The sequence below is a fragment of the Malania oleifera genome, chromosome 7, assembly GCF_029873635.1.
Source record: "Malania oleifera isolate guangnan ecotype guangnan chromosome 7, ASM2987363v1, whole genome shotgun sequence".
Lineage (NCBI taxonomy): Eukaryota > Viridiplantae > Streptophyta > Magnoliopsida > Santalales > Ximeniaceae > Malania > Malania oleifera.
This window is the reverse complement of record NC_080423.1, coordinates 15,372,996-15,398,798: the sequence shown is the minus strand read 5'-3', so window position 1 is coordinate 15,398,798 and position 25,803 is coordinate 15,372,996. Positions and strand designations below refer to the sequence as shown.

Sequence of the window (25,803 nt, the reverse complement as noted above, 5' to 3'; positions counted from 1 at the left end):
ACTATCATTGAGGAGCTTCTAGGTAGATATAGACAAAGCGATTATTTGAGGTGTTTGCCACTAACCAAGAAGGAGTAAGCCTCAAACTTTGCATAAATACTAATTATATTAATTAATATCCTACTTTGATTGCTTGTTTGGATATTTCAGTCTTTTAAGCACATTGTCAATTAAAATTAATGATTGTGGTTTAATATAGTTTTGAAACGCACAAGGGATTGTCGTGGCTATTCTGAAGCCATAAAGTATTTCCTTGTCCTTGAAAGGTAGTTCATGTAATTTTTTTAATTTGATTATATAAAATAATAAAAACACATTACAAGCACACTGCCTGTCTGGTTAAACAAATGATGCAAATGCAATTATGTTGTCATTGTATACAAAGGGTTACAAAAGAATCACTATATGTTTCATGTTAAAGGATTCAACTATTATACATTCAACCAAAAAAAAAAACAAAAAACCCAGCAGTGATAAGTGAGAACCTTCAGATACATGAAAGAATCAAGAGATTGGCTTACAAGCAAAAAAATACCCATAAAAAAATACCAACAGTGCCTTCCCCTTTGAAGATGCATTCTTCGTAGCAATAAACGGAAACTGAGAATATCAGACATTGATATCAGTGCGCTTTGATCTGGCACTGCTGATTTCAGGGGTGCTGGACAATGCAAATCTTGGAAGGTTATAGTTTTCAGATGCGGAGACTGGCTGCTGAGGATAAAGCGTCGGAGGTGGTGTGAGATTGTGTTGAGCAGGAAGGGGAGGGAGCATGTTGTATTTGTAAGGGTCAACACTTGTGCTGCAATCAACAGAAAATTCAGCATTAAACATTAAGCATAGTGCAGACCATGAATGAGACAAAACCAGGAAGCACGAAACAGATGAAGGTGACAGCATAATACATTTATAACGAAACTATAATTCTCATGCGGTATATGTTAACAGACTCCGTCACATGTCCAATAAAACCTCAAAGCACAAAATATCTGCATAAATGATTTCAGAATAGTATGCTTGGAGAACAAATTTTTCACTCACACTCACTCTCTCACAGACAGTCAAACCCCTTTTTAGTGGGAACAGCAGCGTTCCCGCATTGGTCAACTGTATTAATGATTAAGACCCAATCCTTGACTCAGGCAGTTTCCCTCACTAGCCAATCAGAATTCAGACCCCTATACTGCAAGTTTTCCTCTCCTTATGCTCATGTACAATCCTTCCTTGCGACCATGCCAGCCATTCAGATTTCAGAACCCCATACTAGCTTTTTTTGTAGCCATGCTCATGTACAATCCTACTTCACAACCATGCTCAAAAGTTAAATACCATCTCCATCCAATAAATCCATGTAGATGAATACCAATATTCTAGAGTCGAACACACTGACCATGATTGGGACAAACTGTGCACAAATGTCTGTTGCACACAGGCAAAAAGAAGAAGAAGAAGAGGCCAGCGGCAATCTCTTGTTCTGAGTTGTTTTCCAATCATTGATTCAATGTACAGTAGAGATGTGTCTTCTCAAAGAAAAGCTTTTCTTCTCATTTCTATTGTCATCACAGAACGGGCTTTAGGAACATGCCTGTTGAAGAGTTTTGACTTCAATGTTTTTTTTTTTTATTGCTCATATGTTTTAAAATCACATGACATGCCACAATAGAGCATTCATGCCAAATGCAACTTCATGAGGTTATAAGAGAAAGCAAACATCTTAACCTTCCATGATTTATTTTATTATCTTAATGACGATATCTATGCGGAAAAGCATTGCAATGTCCAGTTCAATTTTTTTCCTAATGGACCGCTTGGTTGCACTGTCTGGAGAGGCCAAAAAGGAATTTACAATTCTATTCAGTAGCAATATACCTGTAAAACTTGGAAATTCTTTATCCTCTCTACTACTTGCAAACCATAGAGCATTAGTTTAAATTGATCCATATGCCTTAAATAATATCAATCTACATTCCAAGGAAGCTAAAACAGTTACAAGCAAAAAAATAAAAAATAAATTTTATATATATATGGGGAAGAAAAAAACAGCTATCAGCAAAATATACCTTGTATTCTTGTAAAAATTATCATCATCACTCAAACTTAAATTTTCACTCGAACGACGGGCAGCTCTCTGAACTGGTATACTGGACCATGGATTTGGTGCAGGTGAGTCATCTGAAAAATATCTTCGCCTAATCAACTGGAAAATGACTCTTGTTAAAATTCAATGACACTCTACATGGGGAGAGAAGAACAATGGACGGAGAACAAAAATAGGGAAACATAACAGACCATACGAAAAAACTTCATTACAGCTTCCTTGTCATACCTTGCTTCTTTTGCAGCCTGCACACAACAAATTATATTAACTATAATATAAATTACTGACTTACAAACTATAAACTGCCTGATTGTATAATTTTATATTTTCTTTTACTATTTTTTTGAAGAAAATAATGAAGCATCCAAGATCCCTGCACATTTGAACTGAACTTTGTTACACAAATGGAGTCAATAAAGACATTTATGGGTATCAACTCAACCCACTTCTTAATTTAACAAAGAGTATATCCTAAAATTATCATGGAAATTAGCATATTTTAAAACTTTTAGTGTTCTAGCTTCACTAGAGTAGTTGAAGGAACACTGCAATTTTTGGGAAAGGGAAACATTTTCTTAGATTATGATTCATTTGCACATTCTGCTATAGGTTTTTGGTTGCCAACCTTTACCTTGATATGACTTGCGTACAAGAGTGGATCCTCCTTTGGAGTCTTTTATTGAAAAGCTTCTCTTACTTCTTAAAAAAAGAAAAATAAAAGTAAAAAATAAAATAGAGAAACTAAATAAAAGAAAGGTGCACTTGATATAATTCATGACAGTGACAGGGGGATTTGTTCCATTCTGCCTTAGTTATTTGATGGCACAAGAATGGATTATTATGCAAAACAAGCCACCAACAATGACACAACATTCAAACAATGCCATTTCATAAATCCAATACAATGATACAGTGCATACAGCAAAAAATATCATCTATCTTAAAAAGGGAAGCCTAGTCAACTACTTGTAGACAATGCGGTATTTATCTTTCTCCTCTGCAATCTTTGCATATGAGCGTGGCGTGATCATCTCAAAATTCACACCCCTTGCAATTCCATTCAAATTCCATAGCATAATGAGTGATCCACTTTTCACGTAGCTGGAAGCTACACCTACAACCAATCTATGGGACTTGTGTAGGCCTCCACATCCTAATCATGCTGGGAAAGAGAACAGAGCTTGAAGTGCAAATCCCAAGATTAATTAATTAGAAAACAGTTTTGGGCCCTAATTCCTTTTGATCAATCTCAATTGATTAAAGGGCTGTCCAAATAAAATTACACTGTATGTCCATGTGATTCCAATATACTTGCATTAACCCTAAAATGGTTTACTTCCAAATTGATCCTCTGCTCAGCTTTAACATCTCTAGAAGTATAGATGTTTCCAACCTAGCCAAACCAATCATAAGGGGCATCATAATCACCTTCACCACCAAGTTTAGATAACACAACTTTTATTTTGTGTTCAAGCATTATCAAAAAGATTGTGTCATAGTCGGTGCACTCTAGGGAAGCAGCAGCTAGAAGAGTAGTAGCAGTATTAGCATCAAAGCACCTTTTATCCATCAGCAGAATCCAATTAAGTGGTAACTGCATGTAATTGTATGCTGAATGGCATGAAATTGCTTATTCGTGGTCTGCTGTAGCTCTTCCCTTTGTGTAGCTAGGCAACCTTGCTACACCTATAACTAGCCATAGTGTAACAGTCTTAGGCCCAACTTGGGTGAGGTATTGTCCGCTTTGGCCCACTAGCCTCACGGGTTTGTCCTATAAAAGGCATCTCACATAGTTGGAGCTCAAACCATCCTTATAAGTCCAAGATCTCCCTAGTATACATCCGATGTGGGACTGTGACATGCTCTCCAATTCGATCTCTAATGCCCTCGTCAAAGTGGCTTACACCTCTGTGTAGGATCCACCCACATGATAGTACCCCCAGGGTGGCTTTGATACCAAATGTAACAGTCTTGAGCACAACTTCGATGAGGTATTGTCCGCCTTTGCCCACTGGCTTCATGGGTTTGTCTTACAAAGGCACCTCACACAGTTGGAGCCCGAACCATCCTTATAAGCCCAAGATTTCCCTAGTGCACAACCGAGGTGGGACCATGACACAGGCATGTAAAAAATCAAAGTATGAGTTTTCACTTTTCCTTTTTCAATTAGAATATTAGATTGAAACTAGAATTACAAAATTTTGAGGTTGATGTGCGATCCTGAGAAGAAGTAACTAGGTTGAGATGAGTTGTGTAGGGAACAGGTAGATTAAGCTAAATATCCCATGGTTTAGATAACACAACTTTTATTTTGTATTCAAGCATTATCAAAAAGATTGTATCATAGTCGGTGCACTCTTAGGAAAGCATAGTAGTAGTAGTATTAGCATCAAAGCACCTTTTATCCATCAGCAGAATCCAATTACGTGGTAACTACATGTAATTGTATGTTGAATGGCATGAATTGCTAATTCGTGGTCTGCTATAGCTCTTCCCTTTGTGTAGCTAGGCAACCTTGCTACACCTATAACTATCGATAGTGTAACGGTCTTGGGCCCAACTCGAGTGAGGTATTGTCCGCTTTGGCCCGCTAGCCTCACAGATTTGCCCTATAAAAGGCACTTCACATAGTTGGAGCTCAAACCATCCTTTTAAGTCCAAGATCTCCCTAATACACATCCAACGTGGGACCATGACATGCTCTCCAATTCGATCTCTAACGCCCTCATCAGAGTGGCTTACACCTCTGTGTAGGATCCACCCACGTGATAGTACTCCCAGGGTGGCTTTAATACCAAATGTAACGGTCTTGGGCACAACTTCGATGAGATATTGTCCGCTTTGGCCCACTGGCCTCATGGGTTTGTCTTATAAAGGCACCTCACATAGTTGGAGCCCAAACCATCCTTATAAACCCAAGATCTCCCTAGTATACATCCAAGGTGGGACCATGACACAGGCATGTAAAGAATCAAAGTATGAGTTTTCACTTTTCCTTTTTCAATTAGAATATTAGATTGAAACTAGAATTACAAAATTCTGAGGTTGATGTGTGATCCTGAGACGAAGTAACTAGGTTGAGATGAGTTGTGTAAGGAACAGGTAGTATAAGCTACATAATATCCCATGGTCATCCAGCTGGATGATCTTGAAATCAAAAGGAAGGGGACTGTTTAGATCAATCAGCACCGAGGGTAACACCAGCAAAGGGGTGAGGACACTCATCAATACAGGTCATACAGCAATCTCCAATAATATGCACAAGCTTGACTGGGTGTGGATTCCAAGGAAGCAATTCAATGAGCTGAGTTTGACTTGGATTGCTAGCACGCTTTACAAAAAGGGTTATAACTTGATAAAAAATTGGGGCCTTCAATTAAAGGGATTGGATCTTGAGTTTGGAACTTGGGGCCTTATGTCTAGTGATGTAGGATTAGGTTGGGATGATTAGGATTCTGAACTGGAGAAAAGCATTTTGAACAAGGCTGGATTAAATTTTATCAAAGAGAATGTTGCTCCAAATTTGGATGGCATTTTGCAGTAACATATGGGTTGGCTATGGTTTTAGCGGGACTAAAGATTGGACATCTTGGGTTGAGATCTGGGGGGTTTGAGCAATGGTGATGGTGGCAGCAAGTGGCAATGCAGGCTTCAGCTTAGGGACCAGAGTCGTACCATCACAGTAGCAGTGCCATTCTCGGATATCAATCTGATGGAGGAGTGTATTTTTGGATTGTACCAAAATTTATTTGTACCAGTGAAATTGCATTTCTGAATGAAGAAGAAAAAGGAGCGGAAGGCAATTGCAATATTTCAGTCAAAGATGGCTATCCCTACTACAAAAAGTGGAAGCATGACTCAAAAAAAAATTTTTAAAAAAATGGTGCATCACAAAGAATGATGTGACAAAAATAAATAAGATAATTTCATTCAATTATAAAACAGCCCATTCATGCAATGACAATCCAAAAAAACCAACAAAACAAAATATTACTCCAACAGCATCAATATAATCAAGTTCTCCTAGATCGTAGTGCTCCCTCTCCAACGAAATGAAAGATCATCACTCAGGCTCAGTACTTCACAGGTATAGAAGAAAAAGAAAAAAGGCAGCTCGTTGCACAAAGCTCCCATGTATGCAGGATCTGAGGAAGTGGGGATCACGATGGGTTTATAGTACGCAGCCTTATTTTACATTTTTGCAAGAGGCTGTTTCCACAAGTATAGAAGAGGGAACATGAAATTTTAACGGAGGAGTGTATTTTTGGATTGTACCAAAATTTATTTGTACCAGTGAAATTGCACTTCTGAATGAAGAAGAAAAAGAAGTGGAAGGCAATTGCACTATTTCAGTCAAAGATGGCTATCCCTACTACAAAAAGTGGAAGCATGACTCAAAAAAAAATATCAAAAAAAAAAATGGTGCATCACGAAGAATGATGTGACAAAAATAAATGAGATAATTTCATTAAATTATAAAACAGCCCATCCATGCAATGACAAACCAAAAAAAACCAACAAAACAAAATATTACTCCAACAGCATCGATATAATCAAGTTCTCCTAGATCGTAGTGCTCCCTCTCCAACATAATGAAAGATCATCACTCAGGTTCCGTACTTCACAGGTATAGAAGAAAAAGGGCAGCCCGGTGCACAAAGCTCCCACGTATGCAGGATCTGAGGAAGTGGGGATCACGATGGGTTTATAGTATGCAGCCTTACCTTACATTTTTGCAAGAGGCTGTTTCCACAAGTATAGAAGAGGGAACATGAAATTTTAACTAGGCTAAATATTGAAACATAGATTCAAATACTCAATTTACTTTTGAAAGGAATGAGTCTATCAAGAAATGAGAAGTTTATGCCAGATCATATAAACACTGCATCTGTTAAATTTCATTATTAATGGCTAGCTGGCAGCCAGCCAGCCACCGATATATGGCCATTTTCAATACTTATTTTAACAACAATAACAACAAACTAACAAAGCCACTAAGTGGGTCAGGTATATGAAACCTTAACTCCATTCCCCACGATCTAAGGCAATATCATTTAAGTAGAAGTAATGCCAAAACCTATTCCCTATCCCAATATAAGTAATTGTAGATCTACCCCTTTCCCTCCTATTGTCACTAACAACTAAACCCCCCATCATCATTGGAGTGTTATTTGATCTATATGCAAGTGTCCACAGATTGTTTTAGCTTACCAAGAATGTATACAGTATTCCAGTGCATCTTACCACAAATCGGTAGTTTATCCCATAAGTGTTCAATCCTACTTTATTGCTTAGACCCTAGAGTTATATTGTCATCCAAATTAGCACCCTCATTTTTTAATATGTTGCTTCTTGGCCAACCAACATTAGCCATCCTATAGATTTTTCCTTTTTGATTTTTAAGTATTTTACAGACATACAACACACCCTAAGCACTTTCATTTTAGCTAACCTGTTCAACTCTATCTATCACTTGTTCAATTTCTTCATCATGCATGATAAATCCAAAATACAGAAATTTATAGATACTATGAGTTTCTTCACCATCAAATTTCATATTTTCTCTATTACTCCTCAAATAATGATGAAAATTGTGTTTCATGTATTACTCCACCCACCAAACCGCTTGGCTACCATAGACACCACTAGATTCCAAAAGTACAAACAAGGCTTGCCACCCAAAGGAACTCCTAAATAAACCAAAAGCCACTCTAATATACCACCAGCAAAGGAAGTCAGCTCCAAAACACCAATCAGGTCAATACCACTCTTCCCCAAATTAATTATAAGACTAGAGACTTTCAAAGTTTTGCAGAATAGTCAGAATGTTCACAAAAGAGTCAACATGATCATCTAAACAAATAATGGTGTCATTTGCACAAATGGCAAATGACACACAACAACCTCCTCCTTTTTACCCCCACCTTAACACCTCTCATAACCCTGCCTATGGACAGCCCTATCTATCATTCCACTAAACAAACCCACCACAAGTATAAAAAGAAAAGGGGATAATGGATCCTCTTGTCCATTCCCCCTACAAGAAGAAAACCAATATTTTGGCTGTTATGTTTTGAATTATTTTCCAATATTTTGTAGATCTTGTGCTGAATTTAAAAACATAGTCTAACTTAGGGGTCGTTTGTTTGTGCTTAATGGCCTCTAACTAGAGGTTGGGTTCTTAACGTCCAAAATTCAGTGAACAGTTGTTGTTTGGTCAGCCACTAAAATGGTTTTGGATTGCCTCTAAGAGAATCAGCAATCTCCCTGGTACTGATTCGGTAAGAGCACATATTAGAAGTTTTTTGACTTTTTTACCCCTAAAAAATAACACAAATTAGACAACCTCAGCTCTCCTCCCACGATCACTCAAACGACTCATGCCCTATCTCTCCAAGCTCTCACCTTTCCGGTCTCTACAATGCTAAACGAGCACCTTTAGTGTTGTCTCTCTTCTTTCAACATTCTCCTTGCTCCTCTGACACTAGCACGTTATTTCCCCTCTTCTTTTCTCCTTCATTTTTATTTATGTTTTTTTTGTTAGTTATGCTTTGGTTTATCTACTGCTGCAAAAGATCTCAAAATATGATTTGGGAAGGCACATCTTGCTTGAATTATCTCCGACTAATGTGACTTTCAATTTTGGAAAGACTCAAATATTCTTTTGTACATTAAAATGAACTCTACTCTCCAGTGAAACAAAGGCCACAGCAGAAAGAGGTCATGAATGCAATAGATTTTTAACTCTCCCATTTCCTTTGTAGGGGTTTACGAAGATTTTTCTTTGTCTATGTGAAGGATCAAAATGTTAGACCCAATGATGGAAATTATAAAACTGAGATTCTTGCAGAAAGGTGACAAAAATGGAGAAAACTAGAAAAAATAATTTTTTATTATGTTTCACAATAAATAATATTTTATATTTTAAAGTATTTACATTAGAAAATATTTTCAATTAATGTTCTTATGTTCTATATTTGAGACTCATTTATATATATATATAAATTGATCCAAAAAAATGTTTATTAATTTTAACAAACAGGTTTTTCCTTGATAGTTTAAAGGATTAAAACTATAAAAATAAATATATTCAAAGGTTAACTACCAAACAACTAAGGGCCTGTTTAGTATCATTGTTGTTTCCTGTCTTCTATTTCTATTTCTCTACATTGAAAAAACTGATTATAAAAATGCGCTTGTTTCTGTCGTCAGGTTAATATTTCTATTGCTAGTTTTCAGCTATTTGCCAAAATTGAAAACTAGATTTTATAGTTTTCAGTTGTTTTGGCAACTTGTTGCCAGAAATTTTAATATCAAGAAATAATTTTTTTGGATTAAATTATTCATTTTATACACTTTTAAATTAAAATCAAAATTAAAAGATCATATAAATTTAACTATAATTAAAATAAAAATATACATAAATTTTAAAAAATAATAATAAAGCCAATTACAAAATACTTTTACTATTTTTCAATTTTCATGTCTAATAAAAATTTTATTGTAAAGTAAATTTTAAAAATAATACAATAAAGTAAAATAATTATAATAAATTTTATTTTTATTATAGTAATTTTTGTTAATGTGTATTATTTGTAATTTATTATTTTAATCATATTTTTATAATATTTTGATTTAAAGATGAAAATAAGCATTTTTTAATTAAAATTTTATTTTGTATTAGTTTTATAAATGTTAACCAAATAGGTTCTTGGCTTCTAGTTTTCAGTTTCAGTTTCTGGTTTTTTTTTTTTATTTCTGGTTTTCATTTCTCTAATTTTTTACAGTGATACCAAATGGGCCCTAAAATAATTCAGCAATCAAATTCAGAAACTGGTTATATTCAGAACCCATTCACAGATTCAAAACTGCATTCAGCATTCAGCACTCATTACTAAATTTTATCAAACAGCCCCTTAGTCTAATTTAGCCACTCATATCCTTTAATAATGATAATGCTAAAGAATGTTCTTCTAAACCACTCAACACATCTATGACTGCATCCAATAAATGCTCCACTAGTCCACATGCTTGTATAATTAACAACAAAATGGCCTAGTCGAGCAAACTAAAAACAAACATCTTCTGGAAATTGCTAGAGTATTGTTTTTTTCGCATGAATGCCCCTAGAGTTTTTTCTAGATTAAAGTAGTCCTCTTAGTATGTACTACCAACCTACATTGTTCTTGAGGCCAATTGCCTCATTTGGTTCTTTCTTTGTTAGAACCAACATTTTTTACCTCAAATGTGTCATGGACCGAACACTTCACAACTTATGAAAGCCCATGTGGCAAAAGTCATAGCACACTAGCTTAACTAGTCAGCCAAAAGTATACTGCAATATCACCACATAAACAAATTCACAACCATCCAATGCAAATGAAGTGAAAGCATTAAGCAAACATGACAGTAAACAAGAGTCACACAGTAAACTGTAAAGCAATGCAATTCACTATTCACACCTTCATAAGCAACATGTGTTTAGCAAGGGAAGCAACTAGGCTAAAAACGATTACAATAACTAGTGAGAGTTTTACAATGATTGATGAACACTCATCGTCCCCCAAGAGCTTTCTGTGCAATTCTCACTTCGTCATTAAGAAACATCGACCAAGGAGTCATACTATTTTCACAAAGGCATTACCCTACTCCAACAATAAAAGTTACATTACTATTTACATGATGGTTACCCATCATATGCGCACAAGACAAGCAGTCACAGGCAAACATAATGCCTAAACAAGCTTCGCTCATGACTTTCTCCCCAACTTATGCAGTTGACATCCTCATAGACTTTGAAGCTAAGTAATCTTGAGCTTTATCCATGAAAATTTCCATATCTTCTGTTGACATCGGGTTAACTTCTTCATATCCAAGGCCCTTACACTTCACTAAGAACTCACGCCACTTCTTCCTTAATGATGTGAACTCTCTATCTACTAGGTTATCTTCAACTACTTGTCTATCGCGTGCTCTAGTTGACTGTTTTTATGTTATATCTTCATGGTTGGCTATAGGTGGCTTGAAGATGCTCTAGTTGACTGATTTCAAGTTGGATCTTCAAAACAGCAATGAATGCCTTAAGGACACAGGATACACCTTTGTCTAATCTAGAGGGCCAACCTTGCAAGGGGCCTTCCTGACTTTGACCAAGATAACAATTGGTCCTTCATATTTGTAAAGTAGTCTACTATCTCACCCTGTAGTGACTTAATCTAATCCAAATGGAGCTTAACAAGTCAATCATGTTCAAGTGCAACAGTCGTCTCCCTTGATTTGCCCACTTCTTCATCCTAGTCGAGCATTTCTCCAAGTAGGCTTAGGTGATCTCCGCATTCTATCTCCATTTTTTTTCTATCGAAGATGTATGCTCTTGGACTATTTCCTTTGTATAGCTTGTCCATTGTGAGAGATAACAGCAACTGCTAGCTTGTTACAAGCTCAAAGAGAACTCTTGTTGGTTGTTGATCTCTTTTGAGCATTGAAGCAAAACAAAGCCATGTCGAATACTTGTACCCAATTCTTCAGGTTGGTGATGACAAAATGGCCCAAGTACTCCTCTTCTAGCCCCTTGAATCTTTCCATTTGTCCATCTATTGGTGAGTGTAGCTCAAAGAGATGTCAAGTTTTCAACCGACGATTCTGAAAAGCTCTATCCAAAAGTTTCTTGTGAATCTTATGTCTTGGTCACTAATAATGCCTTGAGGAACATCCTAACACTTCACAATAAGTTTGAAAAACAAGTGCATTTCCTCCTCTATCGAAAATTACTTCAGTGCAGGTATAAAAGTACCAATCGTCAAAATTTGTCTATAACTACAAGCAAAAACCTTGTGTCCCCAACTATGGGCAAGTTGGTGACAAAGTCAAGTGAGACACTGCCACACGGTCTTGTTGGTACTTAAAAGAGCGTACAAAAGCTCTGTAGCCTTCTTCTACTTGACCTTGTCTTACATGCAGGTAAGACAAGTTCCAATTTACTAAACCATCTCATTGCGCATGTGTGGCTAGTAATACCTATGCTTTAACAGTGCCAAAATCCAAGGTCATCTCGTGTGGCTTGCCCATATGGTGTCCTGACACTCATAACAATCGTCCTGAGGTTACTAGCTCGAGGAAGAAAGAGTTGGTTACCATGTGTCGACAGAAATCTGTCCTCTAACCAAAACTAATGCACTTTTCCTTCTTCCGCCATTTATGAGATTTTGGGCAACTACATCTTTGGCAAGATTCTCCTTATTGCACTCCCATGTCGCAGTAACCTTACTATCAAGTGTGTTGCCAATACGGTCGCGAGCTCGGCTTTATTTTCAATGCATTGCGATTTGATTCATTCGCCCTGCCTAGTGCTCAAAAGATAAACCAAGCTCCATCAAGAATTCTTGCCAACAAATCTACTTAGGGCATAATTGTCTTCACCACGAACTTAGACCTAACTAGGTAATGTCGTCACACACATAGACAATAAATCATCACCAGCATCTCCTTCTCTTGACTTTTGTACTTCCCCTCAGCTTCACTAAGCTTATGGTTCTCATGCAATAGGATGCCCATCTTGTAATGAAACTCCACAATAGGCATAATCTAATATCTCAAACAATTTCATAATGTCCAAAAGAGCAAGTATCAAATCCTACATCATGGCTTCCTTCAAGTTTTCAAAGGCTCCCTAGCACCCTTTGTCTAGTTCCACCGACCAACTTTCTTCAGCAATTCAGTTAATGAGGCAGTCCTCAAATACTCCTCCAAAAACTTGTAAAAGTAATTGGCGACTCCAAGAAATGAACATAGTTCCTTGATTGCCATTAGAATCTTCCAATCTTGAATTGTTCAAACTTTCTCCATATCCAACCGACTACAACCTTGTTCAACTACATAACCAAGGAATTTGATACTTCAAGTGAAAGTGCATTCTCTTTCTTCACACAAAGGCTATTCTCCATCAACCTATCAAATTGCTTGCATAGATATGCTCTCATGTTCCACATGAAACTATTAGACAACAATCATCCAGGTATATTAGAACAAACTTGTCAAGGTAGTCATGAAACACCTGATTCATCAGCATATAGAAAGTTGTTGACGCATTTGTCAACCTGAAGGGCACCATCAAGAATCCATATGCCCTATACTGTGTCATGCAAGTAGTCTTCCGCTCATCACCATCTGCTATCCTCACTTGATAGTAGTCTCACCACAGATCAAGTTTCATGAAGTACTTGGCCTTCATCAAACAAATCAGCAATCAATGGGAAAGGAAATTTGTTGCGCACAATCACCTTGTTGAGCGCGCAATGGTCCACTCACATTTGCATGCTCCAAACATGTTTCCTCTTAAACAACACCAATGCTCCAAACAGTGCTCTGTAAGGACATATATACCCCGCTCCCAATAACTCATTAAGGTGCTTCCTCAACTCTACTAATTCTAGAATCAACATTCAGCATGACCCTTTAGCAGAAGGCTTCGCCCTGGTAACAACTCAATCTCATGCTCTACATCTCGTTGCAAAGGCAAGTTGTGTAGTAACTTATCTAACATCACAACTTTGTACTCCTCCAACACATCTTGGATAGTAGTAGGCACTCGCTCTTGTCCAACGTCTTCATCCACCACCAACAAGGCAAGAGATGTAGCTCGATATGTCAGCTCGCCCCTTCTCAATCCATCCTTAACTTGTATGGCTTAGAGAAACTTATCGTCATCCCCTTTATTCGTAAAGGCTTACACCATGCAAAGGTGATCTCTTATCAGACAAAGGAAACCAACAAACAGCATGAGCATTGGCTTAATCCCTCTTCAAGACTCCATTCCAAGTATCACTTAGAAAGCATTCATCAAAAATGGCTGTGAAAAGTTCACATGTCTAGCCCAACTGTCCAAACTTCACAAATACTTGCTTGGAGACTCCAAAGTAGGCTAAGTTGCGTTAACCATTTTCATGCAATTTTTCTCCAAGTTTAATTTGAGTCTACGATTCCCCTGCGAGACAAAGTTATGGGTAGCCCTAGTATCTACGTGCTCTTCTCATAGATCTGTCGGTCCACAAACATTAACCCTTTAGCCTAGGTAACTTTTGGTTCTTTCATCTACTTCTCCAATGCATAGAGTAACAACACCAAGGATTCATACTCACTATTTTCACACAAACATTATCCTACCCAAAAAAAAAATAAAGCATACACTACTATTTACAAGATGGTTACCCATCCATGCACGTAAGTTGTCACATGGAAGCATATTGCCCTGAACAAGCTTGGCTCATGACTATGTTTTGTTCATTGATTTGTCTCCAATATTGACAATAGGGATCCTCATGCTATCAAAAATTTGTTCTTGTGGTATTCACATACTATCACTGACTCACTTCTATAACCCTTGCTACGTCAATTTTAAATTTCTGCAAATGTTATCTTCTTGGAGTCTACTCCATATTATTCACTATGACATTCACATTCCTCCAATGACTTTGATGAAGTTTTTCCTTCTCATTATAAGCCTCCTCACATCCTCATAAACGTTATCGTTGCTATAGCATTTTGTTATGCCAATTTTTTCCGTTTCTACTAGTGTTATCTTCTTGGAGTCTGCTCCATATTATCCATAAATAATTGAGTCAAGTAAAGACTGTTATCTTTTTCAAATCTTCCTCCATTTCTTCAAATCCAAAATAACAACAAAGTTTTTATGGATAATTAAAGAAATCAATTAATGAGAACTAGAAAGATGTGCAAGATTTCGAGAAATGACTTCCTTCTAAAAGAGTCTAAAAGCAATGACATCCATGCAGCACTTTAATCCTTTCACAAATCACACAAAAATTCCCTAAAGCATCCCAAAGCAAGCGCCCAAAAATGAGAAAAAGAACTCTATCCCATAATAAAGGGGAAGATGTCCTATCGTTAAAAATCCTCACATTTCTCTCATACCAAAAAATCCATAGAATGGAACACACAACACAATTCTACAAAATTCTACCACTTTGGGAGCTTTGGAATAATAATAGAGTCGGGGAACGAAGAAACACAACAATCAACACTTTCACTGACTTGACTAAAAGGGCAGCCCGGTGCACAAAGCTCTCGCGTATGCAGGGTCCGGGGGAGGGGCGGACCACAATGGGTCTATAGTACGCAGTCTTACCTTGCATTTTTGCAAGAGGTTGTTTCCATGCCTCAAACTCGTGACCTTAGGTCACACAGCGACAACCTTACCGTTGCGACAACTTTTAGTGACTTGACTAACATGAATAAAATTAAATCGCAAGGAGGGAGTGTGAAAAACAAAATATAAAGAAATGGAAGATTTGGGCATCACAGTTCCAATCCCACCAACAAGAAGTTTAGAACCATCTACCATAGTAACAATAAGCAAGGATGAGGAAATAATGAATATAAGATAAGTGGGTATATACCTCACATATAATCAGAAGAGACCAAATCAATAAACCAGGGTATAGAAGTGAAAACCAGACAAAAAATGAAGAACTAGTGAAAGATAAGCAGTAAGTGAGGCTTTTTGGACTAAGCGGTGCGAAGAAAAGCTTACTGAGCAGCCTAATACTAGGGAAATTTAGATCATTATTCTTTTGACGCAGAAATGATTTTCTACTAAATGGAACAATTGGACACAAAATTAGTTTTCTGCTCCACTGAACAAGAAGATGAAGAGCAATTGAAGAGGCATGTACCAGCATTAGCAAAACAACTGTGGTGCAAATCTTTATATGTTTGACAAGTCAAGTCCTCTTATACGACAATAAGTACAATTGGAGGGAGCTCAACCTCCACATCCCCTCTTCCACCACATTTACCAGAAGTACAATTTCCAAAACCACTACCATCATGATCCCACTATGATCACTTTTACCACCAAGGGAATGAACCAAATTAAGGTCGTTTGATCAACAGCTATCACAATGAGAATTGTCTCGTGGGGAAGCATGCAAAGCCATGAGCTGTTTGCACAAAAGAAGGGAGTTCTCTATCCCCCCAGAATCTGAGCTTTAATCAGGATCAAAATCAAGCTTCAAACCGGCCAAGAACTCAAGAGCAGCTACGTTGCCCTTGAGGAATGTATTCAGTGACAGTCTTCTCATCTCGCTATAGTTGAAAGTTTTCAAGAGAAAAACCATATATTCAAGTCAAATTACTCCCCTAAACCTCCTTACAGTTATTAAGATGCATACAGATAACAGCTGAACAGAACAGTACCCAAAAAAAAAAAATTTATATCAGAAAAACACCACAAATCTCAAACATTATCAACCAACGAACAATACAAATTGACAACAACTTCTGTCACACCAATTTGCCCATGGTAATCAAGAGAACAAAGTCTCAAATCCTCTGACCAGATTCAGATTCATCAAAAACTGAAAATTACACAAAAGTGGCACACTGCTGAAAATGAGTTGGGCTCAATAAACAGCTTCAAACCCTCAAATAAAATGCAGAATTATATTCTCCATGGCAAGCCATGCAACATCAGCTACATGGAGATGAAAGCATATGCTGATGTCAGCCGTAGCTGCTGTTGACATCGGCAACATGCAGTTGTGAGGCTTCTGCTCTTCATCTAGATTTCCTTGCATGTGTGTTTTCGTAGAGTTGATGATGATTCATGGGAAAAGCATGAGGAGGAGGAAAGTAAGAAAGAAGAGAAAACTAGGGATTCAAGGAGTGTTTAGTTCCTAGGCTATGGGAGGCAATACTCAGCTAAGCTCTTTATAGGCCATGTCTGGTACAACTAAAATAAGGGATTGGACAGGCTTACAGAGAGCTCTTTAGCCTATGCACATGTTAGAGTATGCATATAACAGATATACCCTTTAACTCAGTTAAGAACCACTACGGATCCTATGTTCCAAATTGCCAACTTATCCCTAGCCTCCTGAACCTGCTCCTTTTACTGCCAACACCAGAATGGTGCAGAAACTTGCACATATGTGCTTGCACATCTGGTGATTTTCAATACCGGGAGAATTTTAGAGAGATAACAAAAGCTCCAAGTCCATGAAACAAGATGGAATTGAGTTGACGCAGCTAAATTATTATAATCTATATTAACATTAAATTGAAGCAAGTACTTGCAGAAAAGTGCCAAGAAAATATGAATTTTGCAATTCATCAGTTGCTCTTATCAATCTGGAGCTTACTTCTTTGAAAATTATTCTCAAGATGTGCTAGGGCACAAGAACAAGTAAAATCAACCTACTTAACAAGCTATCTGACATGTTGACCTCCAAAAAATTGAACCTCAATAGAACATGGATACAGACAGGTAATAACGTTTAAAGCACAGATACAAGGTACCCAAAGTACTCAGAATGTCTTTTAGTCTGCATCTTATTTTTCAGCTTGTTCAGTAGTATACTTAAGTACATGGAAGAAATGCAGCAAACAATCCAAAAAAAAAATACATGCGAGAGGATCGGGTGAAACCTATGATTATTAATTGGTCTGTTTTCAGAACCTCTAGGACATAGCATTTGAAGACATGAGTTGTATGGATACATCACCATATTTACCAAAGAGTCTACAAATGAGTTCTTGTATAAGAGTTCCTAAAAGATCCTTCCCAGACAAGACACAGCTACCCTCATTAAGTGCTATAAAAATAAGTGGACATGAAGTTTCTGATGGTCCAAAAGCTTGATAGATTCAGCAATGACAAAAACAATATTAGAATATGGAGGAAAAAAGTATTCTTACACTCTGACCAATGTTCATTAAAACATGTAAGTAAACTTGAGTTAATTACCGCAAGAAGGCCTCCACTGCCCGGAAAACTCTCTGTCAGTGGAAGTTCCTCACTAGATGGAAGCAAACCCTGCTTCTCAACCCACTGGCGAGCTGCATCAACAAGGTTTCCACTGCTTCCTCTTGTACCCTCTTTTGCTGCAATATCTGCTTTGTTTCGAATAACAATAAATGGGACAGGAAGGCCAGAGGGGCCTCCTGATCCTAGAGGAGCTGAGAATGACCCAGTTGTTGCAATTTCCGCAGCCCACTTCTGCAAGTTTGCTTTTGTCCTTCGTTGGGAGAGATCATGAACGAAAACAACACCTGCTCGAAAATTTTGAAGCCAAAAAAGATCAATTAAACTCACTGATTTTTACTGCAAAGAAAATCAGTGATGACCTGTATTGCAACAGATATTAAAACTCTGTTCTCAATGGAAAATAGAAAAAGAAGTACAATAATGTTTTTATATGAGAACAATGTAATGATGGGATCCTATAGTGCAACAGATACTAAAACTCTCTTTTATCAACAGGAAATAGAAAAAAAGTACAATAATGTTGTTGGATGAGAACAAGGATCATAAAGATGGGATGTTGATCTTCTTGACATAGCAAGATATGCTTAAATTTAGTACATTCCAGAAGCAGACTTCCTCCTATAGCAGTCTTTTAATAGTTTATAGTTATAAAATATACTTCAAAAAATGTATCAGTGTTATCATGTTCAACATACATTAATGAAAACCATCGGGGGTGGTGTCTTAGTGGTACGGCATTCTTTCGTATGGTCGGGAATATGGAAGGTTGTGAGTTTGAATTCTAAAGGAGCAGTTGCATGACTTGGTTGTCACACATGACCCTTAATCCCTTAATCCTAGGCTTCCAATTCAATAACACTATGCCCTCTGTGGGGCTGATAACTGGTTATGAACATATGGCTCAATCCATTGAAAGCAGGCACCACCTAAGGGCAGTCTGTTCTGTGAGTTTGTCCACCCAGGCTCCTTATGGCTTTTTTCCAGTGGGCAGATAGGGGCTCCTACAGTCACTCCCCCCAACAAGAGGGCTTCCATGAGTTGATTGACCAAATGAAAATCAAATATTAAATCATATATCGAACAAAAGGACCCATTCTTTGCCCTTTACTGTTCAACACTCAAGGGTTCAAAGCTTGTCATTGAATTAATACCTCAAAGAGGGCTAAAACTTAATAATTATTTCCCACTTCAAGTAGGCCCATGGTAGCAAAGCGTCAGACTATCAGGCATCCAATTGGGAATTTGCAATAGCTCCAGCCAGAAGTTGGTTAACAAATTAAACAAACTAATCAAGAAACCAGCCTTGCTCTGGGATACTCAAAACTGTTGTCAATTCTACAGTTTTGGCAGATAGATGGAACATAAGTCTGATTTCTTCACTTATGCAGCCCTCAATGCAAGTCCAATGACTTTGTTGATTCCATGGTTTTGCCACAACCGTTACGTAATGGTTTTTTGGGTGACCGATACCGTTACACACCGCGAAATCGGTGGGAAGAAAAATCACGGCCTTAGCGGCCGTTATGGACTGCGACCATTACGTAAAGGCCGCTACGGCCATTACGTAACCGCTACAAGACTGTTACACCAAAAAAAATATTTTATTTTTTACCTTTTCTTCTCACTTTTTCTCTCTCTTTCATATATCATTCTCAATATACCAAGTGGCAAGAGGGGGAAAAGATTATGATGAGGATGACAATGATACAAAATTTACTATTTCTTTAAATACTCACAATAGATGCATTAATTAACAATTTCAAATTACTAACTTGTTAGGAAAATATATTTTTTTGATAATATTAGTAATGTGATATTTATGTTCTTTACTTTTCAACTTCAACCTTCTTTCTTTTCTGGAAATTTTATATTTATATTATTCATGTCTTATGTGTCTAGTAGATTAATGGAGTGTATAATGTAATTTTTTTTATTAATTAATTTAGCACACATAAGAATTTATCACTGATGAGAAAAATGAGAAGTATAAATACACGCGCGCGTGCGCGCACACACACACACACACGTAATTTTCTATCAATGGTGGTTTAAAACAAATGTAAACTTGTTGCCCTTACCAAATAACTTAATTACTCGAACTACAGGATCCAAAATACACTAACTCTTTCTAAGAATGGCTAAAAGCTTAAAACATGCAAGTACACTAATATGCACAAGGTTGTGCGTGCTTCAAAAAAATTCAGAGCCGTTACACCCGCTTCCCGTTATGTAACATTCGCTACTCCTACTTCCCGTTACACCCGTTACCATTACGTTATGTTACCCGCCACCGCAATTTAAAACCATGGTCAATTCCTTTACCATAGATCGATATTGCACAAGAAAACACTAATTGTGTCTCTGTTTCAAAAGTTTCACATACAAGTGCGATCAAGTGAAAAAAAAAAATCATGTAAGGAAGCAATGAGGCTCAGTACTTACCATTAATCTGTGAATAGAAAAGAGACCGGCAATCTTTGTATCGTTCATGCCCTGACACATCCCAAAGTTCAACAAAGAAATCTCTCTCACTATCACCTTTTATGCTATTTGAAGAGCTTCCAGAATTTCCATAAGTAGTGTGCTGGATAAGAGGAGGGAATGCATTGAGTAGAGACCCAAATTTCAGAGTTTTGAATAGCATTGCCGCAAAAAATAAAGAGGGAGAATGATTCTAACCTTCACACCAACTGTACAGCCAACTGTTTGTGGAGGGCGAGAGATGGAAGAACCTTTCACAATCAGATGGACAAGAGAAGATTTGCCCACGCCTATCAGAAATTATAAATTTATAGATTAGAGTACTGTCCATCTGATGCAATAAAATTAGAAAAACATTTTTTTAAAATGCCCAAATACAATGAGCAGAACAATGTCTGCCTCCACAGCTGTGCCAAATACTCAAGGTTGTGGTTGACAGAGATGTGGGCATGCTTAAGTAACAACCCCATATAATACCTTATCTTTTAATGGATATAATTAGCAAACAGAAAACTAAATTTAATAACTCTTATAGAAACTAGAAAGAATTAGGATTGCGCAATCAAGACAAGCTTTTTGGCATAAGAGATCTCATTTGAACAACACATTAAACAAAAAGAAGTGCACATGATATGCACTATTACTCAGTAGAAGTAATTGCCATAAAAGTAAGTTTTTCCAAGGGGACACACTATTGCATATATGTGCTACCATCCCATTTTGACGCATTATTTTCAGATCCATCTCTTGGATCTCACTTTCTCTAAGATGGACCTATGATATGCAAATTCTTAGCAGGATAATCCCCAGACTGAAACCCGGTTACTGTAAATTATTTGGGAACCTAACTCATGCAGGCATCCCTTGGCTAACCTGGCCTTGTGACTATCATTTGCAAGGAAGTCTACCAATACAGCATTTCTGTTTGCCATCTCACTCAATTGAAACCTTTATTCAACAATTTTTTTCTGTTGCCACAATATTTTTATCCCCAATTGGACTTCTAATTTGCATAATGTTGCATTTGGGAGCATGAGTTTTGGGTCTTGAATTTGGACAAAATTCAATACATTTTTGTATTACATTTTATCCAAAAATCAACACAAATTTAAATCCAAGACCTCTTCCAAACATAAGGTAAGTGAATTTCTCATTGACATGTGAAACCATTTCCAACCATTCACTGTTCTTTCAGCACTACGTACAATATTTTTTCTTCAATCAAACTCACTTTGTTTCCAAAATGAAATATTTATGTTAATGGATCAGGTTCAGCAGTCACGCAATCATAACGCTGGTTTGCAGCTGACATGTGTTTCTGTGGTCTATCAGTGCCGTTCTGTCCTTGACCTAGAAATCTTAAATTCAAGGAGCCCCATTGTGCAACAACTGGATGACTCAGAACAACATCAGCCCAAATCATCTTTAGCCAAAACTGTTTCTTAATAGACATACCATATAGAAGGTTTCACTTACTTAAATATCAACAAATAGTGAAGACCCAAAGCAAAAACCGGTAACATAGAAACGTTACAGAGTCATGATCAGTATCAAACCCGTGAGAGTTGGGGAATCTGAAGAGTATATCAAGTAAAACTAAATGTGCAGAATCCAGTTGAAGAAAAATTACACAGTATAATCAGAATCAGGGTCAATTACCTGAGTCTCCAACAACAAGTACTCGAACCTGCCCGCAAGGAGGACCGCCGCTCTGCTCCTTTGCCTCTCTCTCACGTTCCCTCCAGAACATGTTTCCTTTCAAACCCTTCAGCCCAAATCACTAACTGCCAGAACAGGAAATATATAGAGAGGCAACTAGCTATCCCGCATTAACATCAATCAAGTCCCATCAAACACACTCAATCTCCATGAAAAACAACAGATTCTCAAAATGAATTTCCCGTATATCAATCCAAAATCCATATCAAACCAAAATTAAGCCAGGATCTAAACTGAAATTCAAAAATTCGAAACAGTACATTCCCAAGAGAATCGATGCAATCCCTTGGAATGTCCAAACCCCAGTTCTTCAAATCAGCAATTTCCGCAGAGACTGTCAGATCTGATGAGAAATATCGCGAAGAATGTCTCTCTGAAAGCAAATTTCTACAACAAAAGACAGAAATCAGAAGCAGTCCTCTCTTCAAATTCGTTTCAGCAAGACAGTATGAAGCTAACAAGATCTGAAATAAGAAGACGATGCGTGAATTTGCTAATCTAATCTGAAAAATAAAAAAAAATGAAATTTGCATTCTACCAAAAAGTGTTAAATGAATATATAAATAAATAAGTAATAAAAGTATATAACATGCTAGCGCGAAATAATATTTTCTTACTCATTTTATAATTATATATTATATTTTTATTATTATTACTAGCCAACATTATTAGAGTTTTTTTTCCATTTTATTATTATTTTAAAATAAAATATTAAATAATACTCTACTCGAAAAATTATTCCCAGAATGACTTTCACATAATCTCACTGCTTGGTCCAGCGAGATTTAACACGATCGGACTATTTCGCAAGCAAATTTCGTTAGACCATTCAGCAAGATTTTGTTGTCACGCGTCAACACTCAATTGGGTTACCATTTAAAATCAGCGAAATTTGCTTTAGAAATGGGTTTCGCTGGTCCATCCGTCATTGGACGCGTGGCAAAACTCGTTGGACCATCCAACGAGTTTTGCTTGAATATTGACTTTCTTCCTTCCTCCGCTCGCAAATGAATTGTAGAGAGACCAAAGATGGGCTTTGCAGAGAGACCAGAGAGGGGCTTTGTAGAGCAGAGGCATAGAAGAGGGCAGAGCTGGCGGGACGATTAGACGGGAGAGCAGGTGACCTTTGGAGAGGACTCGTCGAACGGTGGGGAGAAGGTATAAAATGAGAAGATGAGGTATGTAACTTCCTCAACTCTTGCTCACGTTATTAATTTTGTGAAAAATCCATTAGTTTGATTCAAGTGTTTAATATATTTGTTGTTGATTGCAAGCATTTACTGAAACCCCTAAGATTGGGGTTAGGGTTATTATAATTTTGTTGTTGATTTACTTGAATTTGATATTATATTTCTTACCATTTACTTCATGCTGTCTGTGTAAAAAAATTATTTTATTTCATGTTATCTGTGTAATTGCCATTTCTTTCATGTTGTCTGTGTAATTGTGAATGACAAAAAAAGTATTTATTAAACGCCCATGTGTTTTAATAAATATTTTAGGAATTCTCTCTCTCCCTCTCTCATCTGTAGAAGAATTTTTATTTTTATTTTTATTTTTTTTTGTCTTCTGTAAATCTATTTGAATGTATTAAAAATAATTACATATTGTGAAAATTTTTAAATTAAGAGCTTGTGTCAATAAATAATACTCGGCATACACTTAACTAATTATTTTTTTCAAAAAAAAAATATTCTCTATAGTTCCAAGCTATTTTTTAAAGAAAATAAGTATTTTTAAAATATTGCTTCAGCTGTAGGAAGCTTAATGTACGACATGGTCTGCACAAGACCAGATCTCAGTCACGCAGTGGGAATCATTAGCAGATTCATGTCGAATCCAGGAAAAATCCACTGGGAAGCGGTAAAATGGATATTTCGATATCTCTGAGGTACAATTAACAAATGTTTATATTTTGACAAAAGTGATCTGACATTATAGGAATATGTAGATGCAAACTTTGTCGGCGAGATAGATCACAAAAGAAGTACTACTGGATATGTATTCATAGTAGGTGCTACTGCCGTTAATTGGGTATCACAGATACAAAAAATCGTTACTCTATCCACTACAGAGGCAGAGTATGTAGTCATAACAGAAGTTAGCAAAGAGATGATTTGGTTATAGGGTTTGTTGATAGAGTTGAGTTTCAAGCAGGTGAAGAGTGTTTAGCACAGTGACAGTCAGAGCGCCATACACTTGGCGAAGAATTCATAATTCCACTCAAATACCAAGCATATTGGACTCCGCTATCACTTCATCATATCTTTTCTAGACGAAAGCGTATTAGCAGTTGAGAAGATCCTTGACAGTCAAAACCCAACGGATATGTTGACAAAGTTGACTAGAGATAAATTGGAGTTATGCTCAGATTCAGTGGGTCTCCTAGATCTACTGAAATCATTCAGAAGATGATCACTGCAAGAGCACCACAGTAAGGGGGTTCGGGCACTCTCTCGAGGGGGTGCGGATGCCTAGAGACCATGGCGAGGTCACAATGTTGCAGTATCAGAGTAGCGGACATTTGGTCGCCCCCACATGTTTGGAGGGGGTGATTTATTGACCCACCCATGTGAATGCATTTATGTTTTTGCTCGGGAAGATACAGCTCGTGGAGCATGCGCAGCCTTGAGCATGCATTCCGTCTTTATTGCTGCTCCATCTCAATGCTTCTCTTTGGCATATATTTATAGACTGCTTTGTAAAGTTAAGTGTGTGTGTGAAAAATATATAGAGTGCAGAAGAAGAGAGAGCTATGTGTGAGGTAGAGAGGTTTGAGCCCAGAGTTGAGTTAGAGAGTGTTCTCCTCCCCCATTGTATTTTTTTCTTATCGATCATATAGTGAAACTCCCTCTCTCTCATGGACGTAGGCCGAGTTTGGCCGAACTACGTATTTCTTTTGTGTTCGTGATTGTATGTGTTGTGTTTGTGTTGCCGGAATCATCCCCTTTCTAACAAGCATGCCAGTGTTTGATGGTGGTGGAGATGGCATAGTTGATTTGGTTACGAAGAATGCAATGGTTACCGCTTGTTGTAGAGAAGGTGAATTGGAATTGGCTGAAAATCTTTTTTGGAGGAGGCTGGAGTTGAATGATATGGTGTCATGGAACACATTGATTTCAAGCAACGTAAATTGACTTCACTTTGGAAAATTAATTCCAACCAAATTCTTCCTAAATTTCTGAGTATTTAGGCTTGGAGTGTCAATTTATCTGAATCTATTTCACTGCTGCCGCTTATTTTTCATTTCAATGCGATGTTATGTGTCCTGCACTTTTCTTTCATGATCTGACTTCTTTTGAAAATAAGATAGCCCACGTAATTTTCCAGCGATAGGCTTTGAAACTGTTTCATGGCATGCATTAATTTGCACTTGAGACATTGGATGTCAAAACAAATTTTCCAATTACTTTATGCATTGTTCAGAGGAAAGCTTGAGAGTTTAGACTCCAGCAGAGTTGGGGTTACTACTAGATTTGTGTTCATGCAGCATGGTCGGGCTTTCTTGTCATTGGACATATTTGACTTATTGGCGAACAACAATTGCAGTGTGGGTTGCATTGCGCGTCTGTTTTAAGTTTATTTTACTCGCTGTTCGGTGAAAATATTTGTGTCTGAGGGTGCTTTGTGCAGCAGACTGCATTTTCAAAGGTTTGGGGAATAAAAGATAAAGCAAAAGCGGGTAAGAAGACTTTCGGCTTTAGATAAATATTATTGCCAT

The 25,803-nt window shown here is 37.2% G+C and overlaps 1 protein-coding gene across 1 annotated transcript; it reads right to left on the bottom strand.

Annotated features, from left to right (window-relative positions):
- Window positions 1-336: 336 nt before the first annotated feature.
- Window positions 337-22,676, bottom strand: LOC131159939 (small GTPase LIP1-like). The gene is made up of 7 exons (XM_058115185.1): window positions 22,023-22,676; window positions 20,562-20,653; window positions 20,325-20,466; window positions 17,862-18,166; window positions 2,290-2,343; window positions 2,061-2,197; window positions 337-802 (listed from the first exon to the last, which is right to left on the bottom strand). The coding sequence occupies exons 1-7, from the start codon at window positions 22,111-22,113 to the stop codon at window positions 610-612; spliced, it is 1,014 nt and encodes a 337-aa protein (XP_057971168.1). The 5' UTR covers window positions 22,114-22,676; the 3' UTR covers window positions 337-609.
- Between the last annotated feature and the right edge of the window lie 3,127 nt (window positions 22,677-25,803).